The 15,693-nt window shown below is 39.2% G+C and overlaps 1 protein-coding gene across 1 annotated transcript in view; it reads right to left on the reverse strand.

Annotated features, from left to right (window-relative positions):
- Positions 1 to 216: 216 nt before the first annotated feature.
- Positions 217 to 15,693, reverse strand: part of SERPINI1 (serpin family I member 1) — a 72,398-nt gene continuing 56,921 nt past the window's right edge. Inside the window, exons 6-9 of the mRNA XM_049628587.1 lie at positions 14,893 to 14,990; positions 2,483 to 2,569; positions 1,001 to 1,090; positions 217 to 531 (exon numbers count right to left, since the gene is read on the reverse strand). Of these exons, the coding sequence (XP_049484544.1) occupies positions 455 to 531; positions 1,001 to 1,090; positions 2,483 to 2,569; positions 14,893 to 14,990 (352 nt within the window). The 3' untranslated portion in view covers positions 217 to 454. The remainder of the gene's footprint in view (positions 532 to 1,000; positions 1,091 to 2,482; positions 2,570 to 14,892; positions 14,991 to 15,693) is intronic.

Raw genomic sequence — 15,693 nt, forward strand, 5'->3', positions numbered from 1 at the left:
ACTATGCACCATCTTCAGAGAAATAACAATTAGAATTTTTGTGGAGAACCTGTCTTCATCTGACTTGTTATTGCTTATTATGGTGGTGCTAATTTACTTTGGCGCTTTGCTTTTGCATGATTATGAAAGATTTCAGATGTCCACAAAATCAGTTCCCAAGTTTTACCTAGAAGTATCCTTATACTACAATTTATAAAATGAAAACAGAGCTGTTCACATGATCAATATGTACTTTTATTTTAAATAACAGCACAACAAACACAGTGACACCACAGGACCATCACCTCAATGAGACTGATAACATTCCTTGACAAGTTGGTTTATAATTTACATACATTGTTTTTATCTGGAGCTATTTTTAAATAGTATCGTAAGATATACTGTAAAACACAAATCTTAACTGTACCAGTTGCACACACAATGTGTTTGGTTACTATTTTACATATGAAATGATTCAAAGTTCCTCAAAATCATGTCCACTGGTGTTCATTGTTTCAGGATGCATGACCCGGCCCATGAATAGGACTGTACCTGCATTGGGTTGGAAGTGAACAGAACAGGATGTGAACAAAAGAGTGGGATATTTACTTTCCTTCTTGCTTATAATTAGCAGTGTTCTCAAAATAAAAATATAAATAATTCTCTTTAAAAAAAATTGAACATGAGAAATTATCTGATACATAATGTGGTAAAAATGCTCTCAAGTTTTTAAAAATTATCTCTCTTTGGGGGCGCCTGGGTGGCTCAGCTGGTTAAGCGTCCGACTTCGGCTCAGGTCATGATCTCACGGTCTGTGGGTTCGAGCCCCGCGTCGGGCTCTGTGCTGACAGCTCAGAGCCTGGAGCCTGTTTCAGATTCTGTGTCTCCCTCTCTCTGTGACCCTCCCCCGTTCATGCTCTGTCTCTCTGTCTCAAAAATAATAAACGTTAAAAAAAAAAATTAAAAAAAAATTATCTCTCTTTGGCCTATAGATACAATTCAGTGCTCATAACAGACTTACCTGTTCTCCTGTTCCTGATAAGAAAGAAAAATGGATGGTCGACAATAACTTGAGGATACAGCACAGCCATCCTACTAATTGCAATCATTCCTACAGCGCAGGGAGAAAGTAATTACATGTCTGTGGATGTGCAGAGACTAATGAGTAATTTCTCCAAACCATCTATGTTTAATGCAAAGGCAACAATTTACAGGAAAACAAGATTTTAAAGACTTAGAGTAAAAATTGTAAAGGTGCTAACATTTCTATTTGATCTTTAAACACACCATACACACACATACAGTTTCCTATCTCCACTCCACCAAAATACCAGAAAAAGTTATTCTGCCTGTTATTCTGTTTCAGATGAATACACATAGCTTTATTAAAATGACCTTTGAATTAAGGAAAGGGGGAGAATTAACAAACACCCCAGACAAAAAAACCAAGTTTCTTTATATCCTCGAATCATTATTTCTTTTGTCTAAAATGGGGATTTTCACGTGGGAAGTCATCAGGCTTTTAGTAACTGGCTAGAACGGCAGTGATTAAATGGAATATACAGCAGGAAGGGAGGCATGATGTTTCCTACAGCTGGGAAACCGAATTCCCCTGAGATCCTTATTATGGGATAACCGCATTATACTTGCTACAGGGTGATTGGTTGTCAGGAAAAGGTCAAGATCAAACTGTGTAAGATCTTAAGCTTTCTTGATGCCTAAGACTACCGTGTTTCTATTTCTTCCTGAAAACAGTTTTAACTGGTGATATCCTTTTAGTGGACAAATTTATGGAGAAGTTAAAAATGATATATTACATTTTGCCAAAGGAAGGCAAAATCCTACTAAAATTTGCACATAGCTATTGAACATGAGATTGAAACAAATCCAAAACCAAAAAAACAAAAACAAAAACAAATGGGAAAAAATTCAATGGAGAAATCATTCTCATTCAACTAGGGAAATCAGAACACTGAGAACAATCAAGGACATTGAACATTTCGCTGTGAACACATGATGTAGGTCTACATTTTCAAATTATTTATATAAAAGTATTTTATTAACATCATTGAGTTACAATTATTTAAAATAATTTATTACACCTTGTTTATGGATGTACTTTTAAAAAATCAAGACTGTTGACAAAATGAAGAACTAGTTTCCACAAATGATTAGGTGGGAAGAAAAGTGTTTAAATGGGCAGCAAGAAAGTATTTAAAATATCAAAAGAGGCAGCACAGCAGGGAAATGTCTTTTACAGAGCTGTCAATGTCCCCCTGCCTCTCCTTAGAGGTGGGAGTTCTCCAGTATCAGGGCAATGGAGGACGTGTGTACTTCATACTCTGTTTCGAAAACTCAGCATTAGCTTGACTTCTGAGTTAAAGCAGAGTCAGTTTTTTTTTTAGCTTGGGTCTAAAAATGACCCCCACCCCCTACCCAAGATGATTTTAAAAATACACATCTAAAAAAGACAAGAAGATTTTAGAAAACTCTATCTTGGCACCTGAGGCAGCAGCAGCTTCTGAGCCTTCTTCATTAACCTCTATGAAGGACTTGTGAATTGCTTTGGAAAGAAAAATCTCTTTGTTATCTGCAAAACAAAAAACAAAAAACAAAAAAAAAAAAAAAAAAAGAGAGAAGAGAAGCATTTCTTCAGTGTCAGAAAGAGGGAAGCATCTTACCCTTTATTTAAACAGATTTGGGAAATATAAGTGACTTAAGATACTGATGTAAAACATAAGAGATCATGTTGTAAGATTATATTATGATTTCAGAGAAGCCTTTTCAGATTTGTCCTTATTTTATATTCTCTTGTTCGTGCTTCCCTTCATTTATTTGTATTGGTAATTTTCCCAATGTTTATGTCTTATATTGCCAGAGGAAGCAGGAATGTGGCTCTGTTTTTAATAGCAACTTCAAATTAGTTCATAATTCAAGATAAAACATCTCACACATTACACTCTAATCTGAAATTTTAAAGCACAAAATGAAAACAGGTAGAAATCCAGATATAGCCAGAATAATAAATGTTTAAAAATCTAATCTCTAATTATGGTGATAATAGAAATATCCTTGGCAAAGAAAAGCAAAATTGACTTCTAGATTGTACAAACATGAATATGTAAAAAAGTTACTTCCCATTCCAGTTAATTGGTTTATCTGAGGATTCACAAACATGCTTTATCCTAAAGTCAGAGGAAATAACACATTTTCATCATTAAGAGGACTGTTTTTCCCTTTAGGTTGTATTTCTAGTTATGCTTACTTTTAAATTAATGGCTGTTATGCGCTCAGTTGTGTTCTCTCAAAATTCATCTGTTGAAGTTCTAGCCCCTAAGACTTCAGACTATGAGTGTATTTAGAGATGGAGTCTTAAATGAAAATGAGTTTATTAGGGTGGGCCCTAATCCAATATGACTTATGTCCTTGTAAGAAGAGGAAATTTGGACACAGATAGAAAAGACCATGCATGATGGCTAATTTTATGTGTCAACTCAGCTGGGCCAAGGTATTGGGTCAAACATTATTCTGGATGTTTCTGTACAGATGTGGGGTTTTGTTTTGTTTTGTTTTTTGTGGATGAGATTAACATTTGAATTGGTGGACTTTGAGTAAAGCAGGTTGTCCTTGTGATGTGGGTGGCCTCTTCCAATCAGCTGAAGGCTTTAGAAGAACAAAGATGAAGTCTTGGGACTTTTCGCTGAATCTCTAGCCTGCCAGTCCACCCTGAAGATTTTAAATTTCCAAAGTCACCACAAGTATACAAGCCAATTCCTTAGTAAATCTCTCAGTTTCTGTCTCTTTCTCTGTATAGATACAGATAGTTCTCTCTCTCCAAACACACACACACACACACACACACACACACACACACATCCTGTTGGTCCTATTTATCTGGAGAACATTAATACAATATGAGAAGACAGCCACCTATAACCCAAGGAGAGAGGCCTGAGAAGAAACCAACCCTGAAGACATCTTGATCTCAGATGTCCAGCCTCCAGAACTGTGAGAACACAAAGGTCTGTTTGAACCCACGCAGTCTGTGGGACTTTGTTATGGCAGTCCCAGCTTTCAGACTTGGGTTTCCAACTTTTGTCCCCAAAGTTAAAACAAAATGAACGAAAGATAGCTCAAATACGTAAAAAGAAAAGTAGCATCAGGAAGCAAGATAAGAGATTACTCAAGTTTCTGCCACCCCCCTCACCCCCTTTTTCCATTCTGGGAGGTCTAATTCAAATTTAAGATAACCTTGTTGCTGATGCAGTAAAAGCACAGTGGATTTCCCATTAAGCTGTTTAGTAAGACTTTGTAAGTGACCAAGTCCTACCTACAACAGACATTTTCCTTTCTAGTTTTCAAAAACCCATAATTATCTTACACTGATAGGGAATAATGTTCAACAATATTTTTGGTACATCTTTCACACAGCACCTGCTTATTTTGAATCAGCCCCAAGACAACTGAGTGCCAACTCTGAATATATTTTTAATAGGGATATTACTTCCTCAGCTCATATTTAGTATTAAGATATAAACACTGCATTATGAAATAGTCTCACATACTATGATATTTTCTCCTAGAATGCACTTGATAACTAGAAGAAAAATAAAAAGCAATAGACTTTTACATTAAACAATTAAGTATAATTAGCTCCCTCAAATCCAGAAGACTCATTTTTTTCCACAACAAATAGAAAGAACAATACAAACTGCATTAAGCAACTAGTCAGATATATTTAGCTGACAAAACAAATACATGAATTCCAAGAGAGTAAAACATATTAACTATTTACTAGTTAACTGATGCTATATTATTTTCAGATTCTGCTGCCCATTTTCTTCAGTTTGCCAGTTAAGGTAGGGTCATGCATCAAGAGGCGGTATGATGGCCCTGGACGTAAAAGTGAGACAACGTAGTTCCTAAAGGGTAATGGGTGTTCACACTGCCAGCTAAGCCCTCTTTAAGTATTCGGAGGGGCATTTTCAACGACACCAAATGATACGGTAGCCGCATCAATTTGCACAGAGGAAACTGCCTCCTAGCTCTTGAGTCTGATCTGTTGACTGTACTAGACACCTTGAAAGAAGGAATTTCATCCCTTTCACTCTGGTTTCTGCCACAAGGGTCTTCTCCTCCAGTCACCTAACCTCTTATATGCCCTCATTTACCCACACAGAATGGTAGGGAGATGGAGAGGAGGGATACTACAAGGCACCACGGCAGAAAGATCAAGAAGGCAAGGATGATGAGGGTTCTTCCTACAGAGTGAGTTACTTAAAAGATAATGAAGTGGACAAACCTTTAACAAGATTCACAAAGAAGAGAAATTACCCCCAATGAACAATATTAAGGCAAAAAAGAACATGTCCTAAGATAGAGAAGAGAATTTTTAAAAATCACAAAAAATACTTGGTACAATTTTCTGCAGATAAATGTGAATCAACTTTATGAGGTGTAATTTATTTACCATGAACTATATATATTAACAACACAATAATTACAATACAGGAAAACAAAGATATATTTTACAAAACAACACCACGTTTGGTAAGTTTTGATATATCTTTGAACCTCTCTCCACAAATAAGATACAGAATATTTCTATCTCCCCTAAAAGACTCTTGTGCTTCTATATGCAGATAGTTTTGAAAATAAAGAGACTTGTCAGCAACTGGACAATTTTATAGGAATATATAAATTATAAAACTGAACAAAGAAAAAAATAGAATATCTGAATAATCCAGTAACCATTAAAATAGTTGAATAAGTAGACAAAAATTTCTCCCTCCTCAAAATTAAAGACTCCAAGCCTGGATGGTTTTCTAAGTGATTTAACCAATCCTCCAAAGAACAGATAGGCTTCTCTCTTATAAAACCATTTGAAACTCTAGAAAGAGAATAAAAGCAATCTAAGTCATCTATGGATAGTTTTACCTTGAGATAAAAATTGACCCAGGGCAGGCTAAGGAAAGAAAATCATAGGCCAAACTCACCTGTTAACATAGAGGTAAACGTTTTTTTGCTTGTTTGTTTTTTTAATCAGAACATTAAACCCAGCAACATATGCAAATACTTTTTTCAAATGAGGTTTCAAGGGATGTCCTAGTGTGTAATGACACAGTGGTTGAGAACTGCCCTAACTGACCCCATTTCACATTAGGGCTTCCTCCAGGATGATCTTATCAAATAGAAACCAGTTTATGCCACTACTACCCGACTGAAAACCCTTTCTCCCCACTCCTGCTGGCTCTGCCTCCCACCTTGCCTTTGGCATATTGTGTACCCACGAACCTCGGGGTGCAATATGGGGGTCTCCAGGAGATTGCCTTTGTGCCGTTCATTTAGCATGCTTCTCGCCATGCTCTGTGCTCCAGATTATTTGCATAGCGATAATCTAAACATACCATACTTGATCCCTTCTGTGTCTTTGTTTCCCCAGAAACTCCCTTACCCCTGTATAGTCAGATACCTAATCTACTTCTAAAGCTCAGCTTTGAGCCCTGTTGGGCTTTTCTGCTCTCCTCTGACTGCTATTCATCACTAAGGTAGAACTAACCACTCTTTCCCACTGAACCCAGCGTCTTATTCTACTGAAGCCTTTATATTTGCAATATTTCTCTCTTCCTGAACTGTCAAATCCCTTAAGGCAAGGATTGTGTCATTGCTCTTGATGTCCCTGGCTTCTGACGTTTCGTGGGCCTAGTGACTGAACTAACGTTAAGAAAAGAGAGTTTCCTGGTAATGTGTGAGTTTCCAGTACTTAACCTAGCACGAACAGGAATTTAGTAATCGTTGAATGAAAGGGACTAGCTATTTCCTACTATAATAAGACTTTGGATACGTCACTCTATGGTCGTCATGGCCACAATTCTGTTCACAAGCATGGCTATAAAGTTTATTCTTGTAATAGATAAAACATATGACATTCATCCAAAGTGGATGCTCTAAGAAAATTGATGGACAACAGCACTAGACAGGGAGAGAATGCAAGGACCACACGCAGACTAAAAACTTAAAAATCCAGTCGTGGAGAAGGAGCTAAGGGAACGGGATCCAACAGGCCGGTGGCCTCATATATATTTCAAAGACAGCAAAATAAAGATTGAATCCAATGTTCCAACTCCAACGGACAGCAAATGTCTGCAGATGTACGTGAGACCTCAGGACACTTAACTTTCAGAAACACACTGCCCCATGAGATATACCAGTGGGAGAAAAAGTAACAGATAAATCACAGCACAAATAGCGGGGGGAAAAATAAAATGAAACTTTCTTCTCTCGGGACACACTGCAAGCAGTCACCTTAAAATATAAGCCGAAAGTGGTTTCAACAAGAATGGGACTTGCCACCACCCAGTCTGGTCATGCAGGCATCTACTAGGCAAGTTCATGGCTTCTTATGCTTGCCTCCAATATTGCTCATCCTCATGTAATTAGGCGTCAATCAAGGCCGTCTTTCTCGCTAGGCCATACGCCATACACCTATTCCTTCAGGGCCTAGACCTCGCTGTCCAATTTATCTCCTACTTGCCATGCTTTGCACACTGCCAGGCACCAAGTAGGCACTCGGATATTTGGTGAATCAAAATGTGAGGGGGATTAAGGAGATTTACACTGATGAGCCCGTCTTACTGACTAGAGAAAAGTCCACTGTTCTCCAGAAAAGGAAAATAAATAAATCAAAGGCAAACAAAGCTACACGCAAAAAAACATTGCGTATGCTGGCCCCAAGCAGTCCTCCCCTTCTGGCCGCAGCAGACATTGCTGCCAAATAACTAGTCCTGCTTTCCTCTGGGCAGCGTGGAGCCGGGCTTTTCACAAAGGAGAAGATGGGAAAGGGGCCAGCAAGCCCTAGGTTTACCAGAGAAAAGCTGGGCAATAATTCAAGCTCTTCTGCAGAAAGCAGGGCAAAATACTAAGGCATTCATTCAGTCACTGAGCAAATATTTATCAAGTACTCTGTTCATAGGAGATATTGTGCAGGAAACCAAAGCTCTAAGTATCTGTGATTAACATAATGTTGGCAGGATGGCCATCATGCCAGTGGATGCCACTAGCTCCCTTGTGGCACTGTTCCTAAACACAGCCAATTTAAATAGCTTTCTGCGTCACCAAGGACATGCTTAAAATAACAAAATGAAGAGCGTTCCATAACAGAACCTGAGAATATCAAAAGCGTCTCTGTACTTGAGTCGCTAAAATATTTTTAGCTTCAGCCCCACCTATGAACTTTAGAAAGGTTCGTAGAATTTGAGTTCCTCCAAGGTAGGAAGAGTGTTTGTTTTTCTGGAGAAATTTTGTTATAGACCAGCAAATATTCATTCATCTGTCCATTCGTTCGTTCATTCAGGTATTAAGCACCTCCCATGTGCCATTGTGGATACGCTGGATATACTGTAGTAAACTAAAAAGTTCCTTCCTAATGGGAGGAAAGCAGACATGAAATAACAATGACAATAAAAAAGCAAATCAATAAATGGCCACAATTTCAGGGTGTGGTGAGTGTTCCTAAGAAACAGGATGAGGTGAAGTGTTGGCTGGTGATGGGGGCAGGCAAGGGGAGCTACTTGACTCAAGGTGTTGGGAAAGGCCATCTGAGAAGGTGGATTTGACTGAGACCTAACGTATACAAAGGAGCCTGCCACGGGAACACCTGAAGGCAGTTTTTGGCCGAGGGAAAAGCTAGTGCAGAGGCAGATAGGAGCCAGGTGTGTTCAAGGACCCAAAAGAAGGCCTGTGTGGCTGGAGCACAGAGAGTGAGGAGGGCCAGACGTTTGTGAGAAGCCTCTACACCTGGAGTGAGGCGGACCCATCACCACTTCCTACCCAGCCAGCATCTGTCCTGCTCTCCACACCATGCTGGGCTCTGAGGACAGAAAGTCATCTATGCCACAGTCCTTGCTTCTGAGGAGCTCCGAGGACAGAGACAGGTATGTGAACAGACAATCTAAGGAAAAGGTAGAACCTGTGATAGCACATTGCACGATGACAGGCCAGATGAGGGAAAGTGAACCATTTGGAAGGGAGAGACGTCAGGGAAAGCTTCTTGGAGGCGGTGCCATTTGGGCTGGTTCTTGAAGGTAACCAGAAAAGAGCCAGAGAATGGGGCAAGGACATCCCTAGCAGAGGATTATATCGCAAATGAGACAAGCCTCGGCAAAGACTTGACGTCCAATTGGATCCTAGGCAATGAGGAGGCGGGGCATGGCAGGGGATGCGCCTGATTTTAAGAGCTTGAACCACGAGTCTGGAGAGCCTGGGCTTCATCCAGAAGTAACAGGGCACTACTGCTTTGATTCTAGGAGATAATCTGCGGCAGGAGCTGTAAAGCGTGAATCAGATGAGCAAACAGCTACGGGCAGAAGTTCAAGTTCGCTAGCTGTTACAACAGTCCAGGCAAAAAAGTAGGAGGCAGAGTGGAGGTAGGGGACTGGAAGACAGTTGCAGCCCTCTGGCTTACAGGTGCAAGGAGAAGAAGAACAAACAAGGGCAGGATGTAAGAGTCAGTCCCGCATAAATCTCAGCACTTGAGTCTGACCGGAATGTGGCTTTTGCTGTGTCTTCTTAATTCCTTTACTTTATTGGCTCCTTTATTAAAGCTCGTACTTTGTGCTGAAGGATTTAGTACTCTCTTTCTCCTTCCCCTTCCACCTTCCAAGAGGATTATCTATTAATCCAAATGCTGACAGTCATTCATTTCCATTACAAAAATAGCCCTACTCTATAACAGGATCCTCACTGCCACTAGATGAGCTTTTTAAATCGAGCCTGAGAAGAAAATGATTCTCAGCACTCTCTAGATTCCATGTTTATTGTATGAGTCTTTACTGTGTTTTATGTTAATGGATTTTAGCGTCAAAAGCAATGGACATCAAATTGAGATTAAAAAAAAATAAGCACAGTAAATACACAGCATTTCATCTTATTCATTTCTTCTTTCAGTGAGTACTAGCCAGAAACACAGAACTGCGTGCTTCCTAAACACACATAAGGATCAATTTGGAGAGGTTTAAATTCTAGCAGAGGATATCCAATGCATAAGTAATGATAATCTGAGATCGGGTATGTTATGCAGCATAAGGAAAAGTGCAGAATACTGTAGAATTTATGAAGGGGCAATTACTTCTGGTTGGTGCAATCACGTGGCTTGATGAAGCTGGCGATATCGAAGCTGAAGATCCGTTCAAGATCTATTTCAGGTGGGAGAGACATTACAGTGATGGGGCCCTGGGGAGATGTGAGGTGCAGAGCCAGCGGTCAGTTTGGCTGGCGAAAGCTGTATGTAAGGACTCCATCGGAGTTAAGGTTGGAGGGAGCTGAGGTCTGAATGCCCTGCCAAGCAGCGGACAGTACACTGCAGACTGAACAAGGAAGGCTCTGAACAGCAGCTGAGATGATCTGAGAGCGGGCTTTAAGGTGATTAATCCTGGCAGTGGTAGATAAAACAGATTAGACGGAAGAGAGATTGCAAACCATTTAGGAGGCTATTGAAATAGTCTGGGGCAGTGGTCATGAGAGTCTGAAATAAAGGTGGATGCCATGGAATAGAAAATGAAAGAGTGGATTCAAGAGGTCTTAGCAAAGGACTCTCAAGTCACTGCGTCTTTCCAGAAGCAAGAGAATGTGGAGCAGGGGTTTTTGTTTTGTTCTTGTTTTTGTTTTTTTGTTCCACTGCTAAATCATATTTGCTATCTTTAAAGAAAGATACAATTTCATTGCATAATTTAAGAATTGGTAGTATCACAATAGTACTGAATTGTTTTCTGGGTGCTTTTGAACTTACGAATTCTACTAATAATGCTATTTTTAAAAGTTTTTCCCAGTTTTCAATATAGCATTTTAATTGAAGATGTTGTGCATACACAAGGAAAAATCCTAAACGGTATACAGTGGTACATGAAACAACATCTCCTTTTTCATCTAACAGCCTCTGTCCTGTATTCCAGAGGTAACCACTGCTATCATCTTCTAAGACATTATTAAAAAATGTTCAATGCATTTAAAAACTGAAATACATACCTATATTCTCCTCCTCCATTTTTTTTTAAATTATTATTTTAGAGGGAATGCACACACATAAGAGTGAGAGCAGGAGAGAGGGGCCGAGGGAGAGAGAGCCTGATGCAGGGCTTGATCCCATGACCCCAGCACCTTGACCTGAGCCAAAAATCAAGAGATGGTCACTCAACCATCTGAGCCACCCAGGCACCCCATCCTCCTCCATCTTTTGAACCAATGTGCTCCCAGTCTGCCCATTGACTTTCTTTTCCCTCTCTGCTTTCCCAATGCTTTCTCTGCTGTGGGGTTTCTTGACATTTGGGACTGGATTATTCTTTGTTGTGGGTCCGTCCTGTGCAGCATAGATCACTGGGATGTAGATGCATCCCTGGCCATCTATTGGATAGATGCCAATAGCACTCCCCAGGTGTAACAATCCACAAGGTCTCCGGTTATCGCCAAATGTTCCCTGGGGGACAGAATTGTCCTGGCTGAGAACCAGTGCTCCAATAAAGCATTTCTACCACTCTTCCTTTTATTAAATCCACTCTTTATGTCTTTCTCCCCACAAGTCTGCATCCATTTTCAGAGTAGGTATATCTTAATCATTGTTTCATTTTTATGACATAGTACCGTGCTCACACCATCTACCTCACAAAGAGTTATTAAATGAAATGAATAGACATGGCATTGAATGTAATTAATGTTGTATATCTTAAACACCATGAAATTCTCACCATGAAATTCATTAAGGCAGAAAGTAATAATCAAATACACATTAATAATTTTCCTGGGTACTTGCAGGGGTTACTGTCACAGACACTTTAATTTTTTTTTTTTTTAATTTGAGAGAGAGAGAGAGAGAGAGAGAGAGAGAGAGAGAGAGAGCATGTGCACATGCGCGATAGTGGGGAAGGGGCAGAGGGAGAAGGAAAGGGAATCTCAAGCAGACTCCATGCCCAGCAGGGAGCCTGACATGGGGCTCCATTTCACCAATCACAAGATCACAACCTGAGCCAAAACCAAGTGTCAGACGCTCAACCAACTGAGCCACCCAGGTGCCCTGTCATAGACACTTTAATCATCAGGGTTTTCATGTCATTTGGAGAGGAAGAAAACTGGACACCTGAAAAGGACACCAACCATGTAGGGCAAAGCATATGGCGCCTAAGTGAACAAAGCAGGGAATAAACACTATCAAATTCAGTAAAAGCAGAGGGACAAGTTTTATAGTTGTGTCAGTAAATAGTTTTTGAAAGAATGATTCATAAATTAATGTGGATGTGTGTGAGAAAGAGAATGAGAGAGAGGGAGAGGGAGAGAAAGAGAAAGGATATATTGGTTGGGGTGGGTTGACATGCTGAGTCTACCAAGGTTCTGGCAAAACTAAGGAGTTAAGAATAAAGAGTTCCCACTGAAAGCTTGAGAAGTTGACTTTAGACCTTTCATCACGTTATCCTGAAGACTCGAACGGGGTAGTGTTTGAGGATGGCCAATCCTGGATTTCTTACTGATGTTTTAAGGAGTTAAATGTTCCGAGAAATGTAATATGTAAGGTGGCCCTGAAGAAACCTCTTCTCTCCTTCCCTCCCTTGTTTTATCCTTTAGTGGACATCTGCTGTGTGCCAACTGTGTGTCAGCCATGTGCCAGGTAGTGGGAATGCAGCCTCTGTACTCTGAGAAGGGTTAAATTCTGACTGAGGTTTGGTCAAATGAACAGAGACTTCACATAGAGACTATGTGAACTCCGAGAGATCCGAGTGTGATTTCAAATTTCTGAACCATCTGCATTCATAATACATATTTATTCTCTATTGTCTCTGTACATACTAAAGGCAATTAAATATTACATCATAAACCTCCCAGATTTGCCAACATTTTAAGCTACACTGACCACAATAATTGATTTGCCACTGCAGTGCTACTCCCTCAGGACTGAGAAGCAGCAGAGACTCTTATGTGTGTGAAGTAACTGCCTCGATGTTTGGGTGAGACAGTGAGGAATCTCTAATAAAACAGAAAATAGAGCCACGGTAGGAAAGTGGAATGTAATTATCCAGCTGGAATTTGGCCAGTGTGGTATACAGATTCTCTCAATTCCTAAGGAAGGGAGCATAAGAAGTTTAAATGATACTATGCTTGAGCCACAGATATATTTCTGACTCAAGCACAAAAGTGTCCATTAGCTTGTAAGTCTCCCCCAGTCCTACTTCATTCACAATCCCACTGAAGAGTTCAGAGCCCTAGGAGTGTGAATGTAAGCCAAGAAAACCTTTACTCAGGCAAAATTCACATTTCTCTGATGTGGACAGGAACATTTATACAGTAGACACCTAGAAAAGCTCTACTGGTGTTTTGAGATGTAGGCTCTCTAATCGGGTAGAAGTTGTGGTATCAGATACGTCAACATCATCTCATTGCTGAGTGCTGCTTAGAAAACAATCCATCCAATTCTAAATCTGGGAGGCAAGGCCTTTTTGACTATAAACTCTTTGAGAATTTCCTGAAATCTATGAACCTATCTCCACTCTCTCTTTTTCTGCATGTGTGTGTGTGTGTGTGTGTGTGTGTGTGTGTACACACTTATATGCAATTTCAGGGGTAGAGGCATCCACTTCACTGAATTCAATCCATGGATCCTCATACTCCTCATAGAAGCTGTTATTTGGTCGGCTTGATTTTCTATAGGATGCTACTTCAGGAGAGGAAAACTAAATTCTCTCCTGAACACATAAACTGCTAAGGAAACTTCTATTGCCCTCAGCTCTCTCTGGTTGGAGAATTGGGTCCAATAGATTGCATATAAAGAGGACTTACACACTGAGGTTTTTTGTTTTGTTTTTTTTAATCTTGATTATGTCCCTATCTATCTCTATCTATCTATCTATCTATCTCTATCTATCTATCTATCTATCTATCTATGATAGTTTCCATATTCCACAGAAATGATAGAACAACGTTATACAAGCTAAGTCTTAAACTCACAGGTACCTTATTTCAATGATAAGTGTCTTGGGGTTAGCTGCTTAAAATATCTCCAAAAGGATTTTACATGTTCTAAGTACTTAATGTTGCTAATATGTTAATGATTTTTACCTTGAACAAATTAGGGCATCTGAATCAAATAATTCAACTGGGTCTTCCCCCACCTTGGGATATTTAAAATAAATTACCCGATATGCCAGGTATATTTTGAAGCTACTACAAAACCACTGGTTTCTTATTGAAGACTAAAGATAATCTTTACATCATCTCACTAGGTATTCTTTTAAAAAGCGTTGGGGCCCCTGGGTGGCTCAGTTGGTTAAGCATCCGACTTCAGCTCAGGTCATGTTCTCACGGTTTGTGGGTTTGAGCCCCACATCGGGCTCGGTGCCGACAGCTCAGAGCCTGCAGCCAGCTTCCGATTCTGCGTCTCCCTCTCTCTCTGTTCCTCCCCCATTCATGCTCTGTCTCTCAAAAAAAAAAAAATAAACACTAAAAACAATTTTTTAAAGTGTTTAGTTCTTGTTTAGTTCTTACAGCAGGTATGGGTTTGTCCTTTCTTCCTTCTTTCTTTTCTATATAATTTACTGTAACCAAACATATTGAGATACTAAATCACCATGTTTATTGATTATCTACTCTACAGGGCATTGTGACAGGTAGGATGGGGAATTTAAAGATATATAAGACAGGTCTTCTGGAGAATATCCATTATTGAAGATAAGACATGGACCAGAATAATATAAACAATGTTATGACCATGATTTATAATTTGGGGTATCGAAGGTAAATGTATTCGTTACATTTGGCAAACGATAACTTTATTTTACTTCAGAACTCCATAGTAAATGGAGGGTTCAACATCATCACTTTTCAAAGCTTTTATGAAATAATGACATTTAAAAAAAATTGGTGTTTATTTCCTACCAGACAGAGCTGTCAAATTTGCATTTTTGATGAAAACCTCAGTTATTCCAAGGGCCTTCAAAACATCTTTTAAGTCAATTTCCTGTTCCACTGTGAACCTGGAGAACAAACACATAGGGGGAAAAGCATTTAGTTACAGCATTTTTAAAGTATTTAGTTACAGTATCCTGTTAACCTGGCACAAGAGCAAAATGTTAGATATGTTGATTTGAACAGCAAATTATGCTACAACTGGCTTTTGACTGCAAGTATTGACTGTGCTTCAGTCAAAATACTTTTAGGATTTGACTGTGCTTATAAAAAGAGGAGATGGCAAAAAGAATAATGTATCAGAATGGTATTAAATTATTAAGTAGGAAAACTATTTGATGAGGACGGTAATAGATACGGTGGAATAAATGTTTTGAGATCAAGAATGTAAAACTTGTAAATGAGTAGCTTTCAAAATCCTTTGACCTAGTAATATATTTGACTTTTTTAAGCTGTCAATGGCTAACCAAACATTTGCCCAAGGCATTTGATTCTCTTTTTAGCGTTCTGCTCAATTCCCTGTGTGTGGAGACAGCCAATCGCAGTACAATGGATACATTTAGCATTTCAACTCCATACACTCAGAGAAAGGAAATATAAAAGCTATCGTGTTAAAAATATATATCCTCATGGTTATATTAACCTCTAGGACATAAGCCTGTTTTTCCTGGTAGCATCACAGAAAGACGTTCATCAATGAAAGTAAGCTAAATATTACATTTTAAAAACTATACACTTTTAAAATTATATTAGAGATTTTTTTAAGCAAAA

Source organism: Panthera uncia, chromosome C2, assembly GCF_023721935.1.
Source record: "Panthera uncia isolate 11264 chromosome C2, Puncia_PCG_1.0, whole genome shotgun sequence".
Lineage (NCBI taxonomy): Eukaryota > Metazoa > Chordata > Mammalia > Carnivora > Felidae > Panthera > Panthera uncia.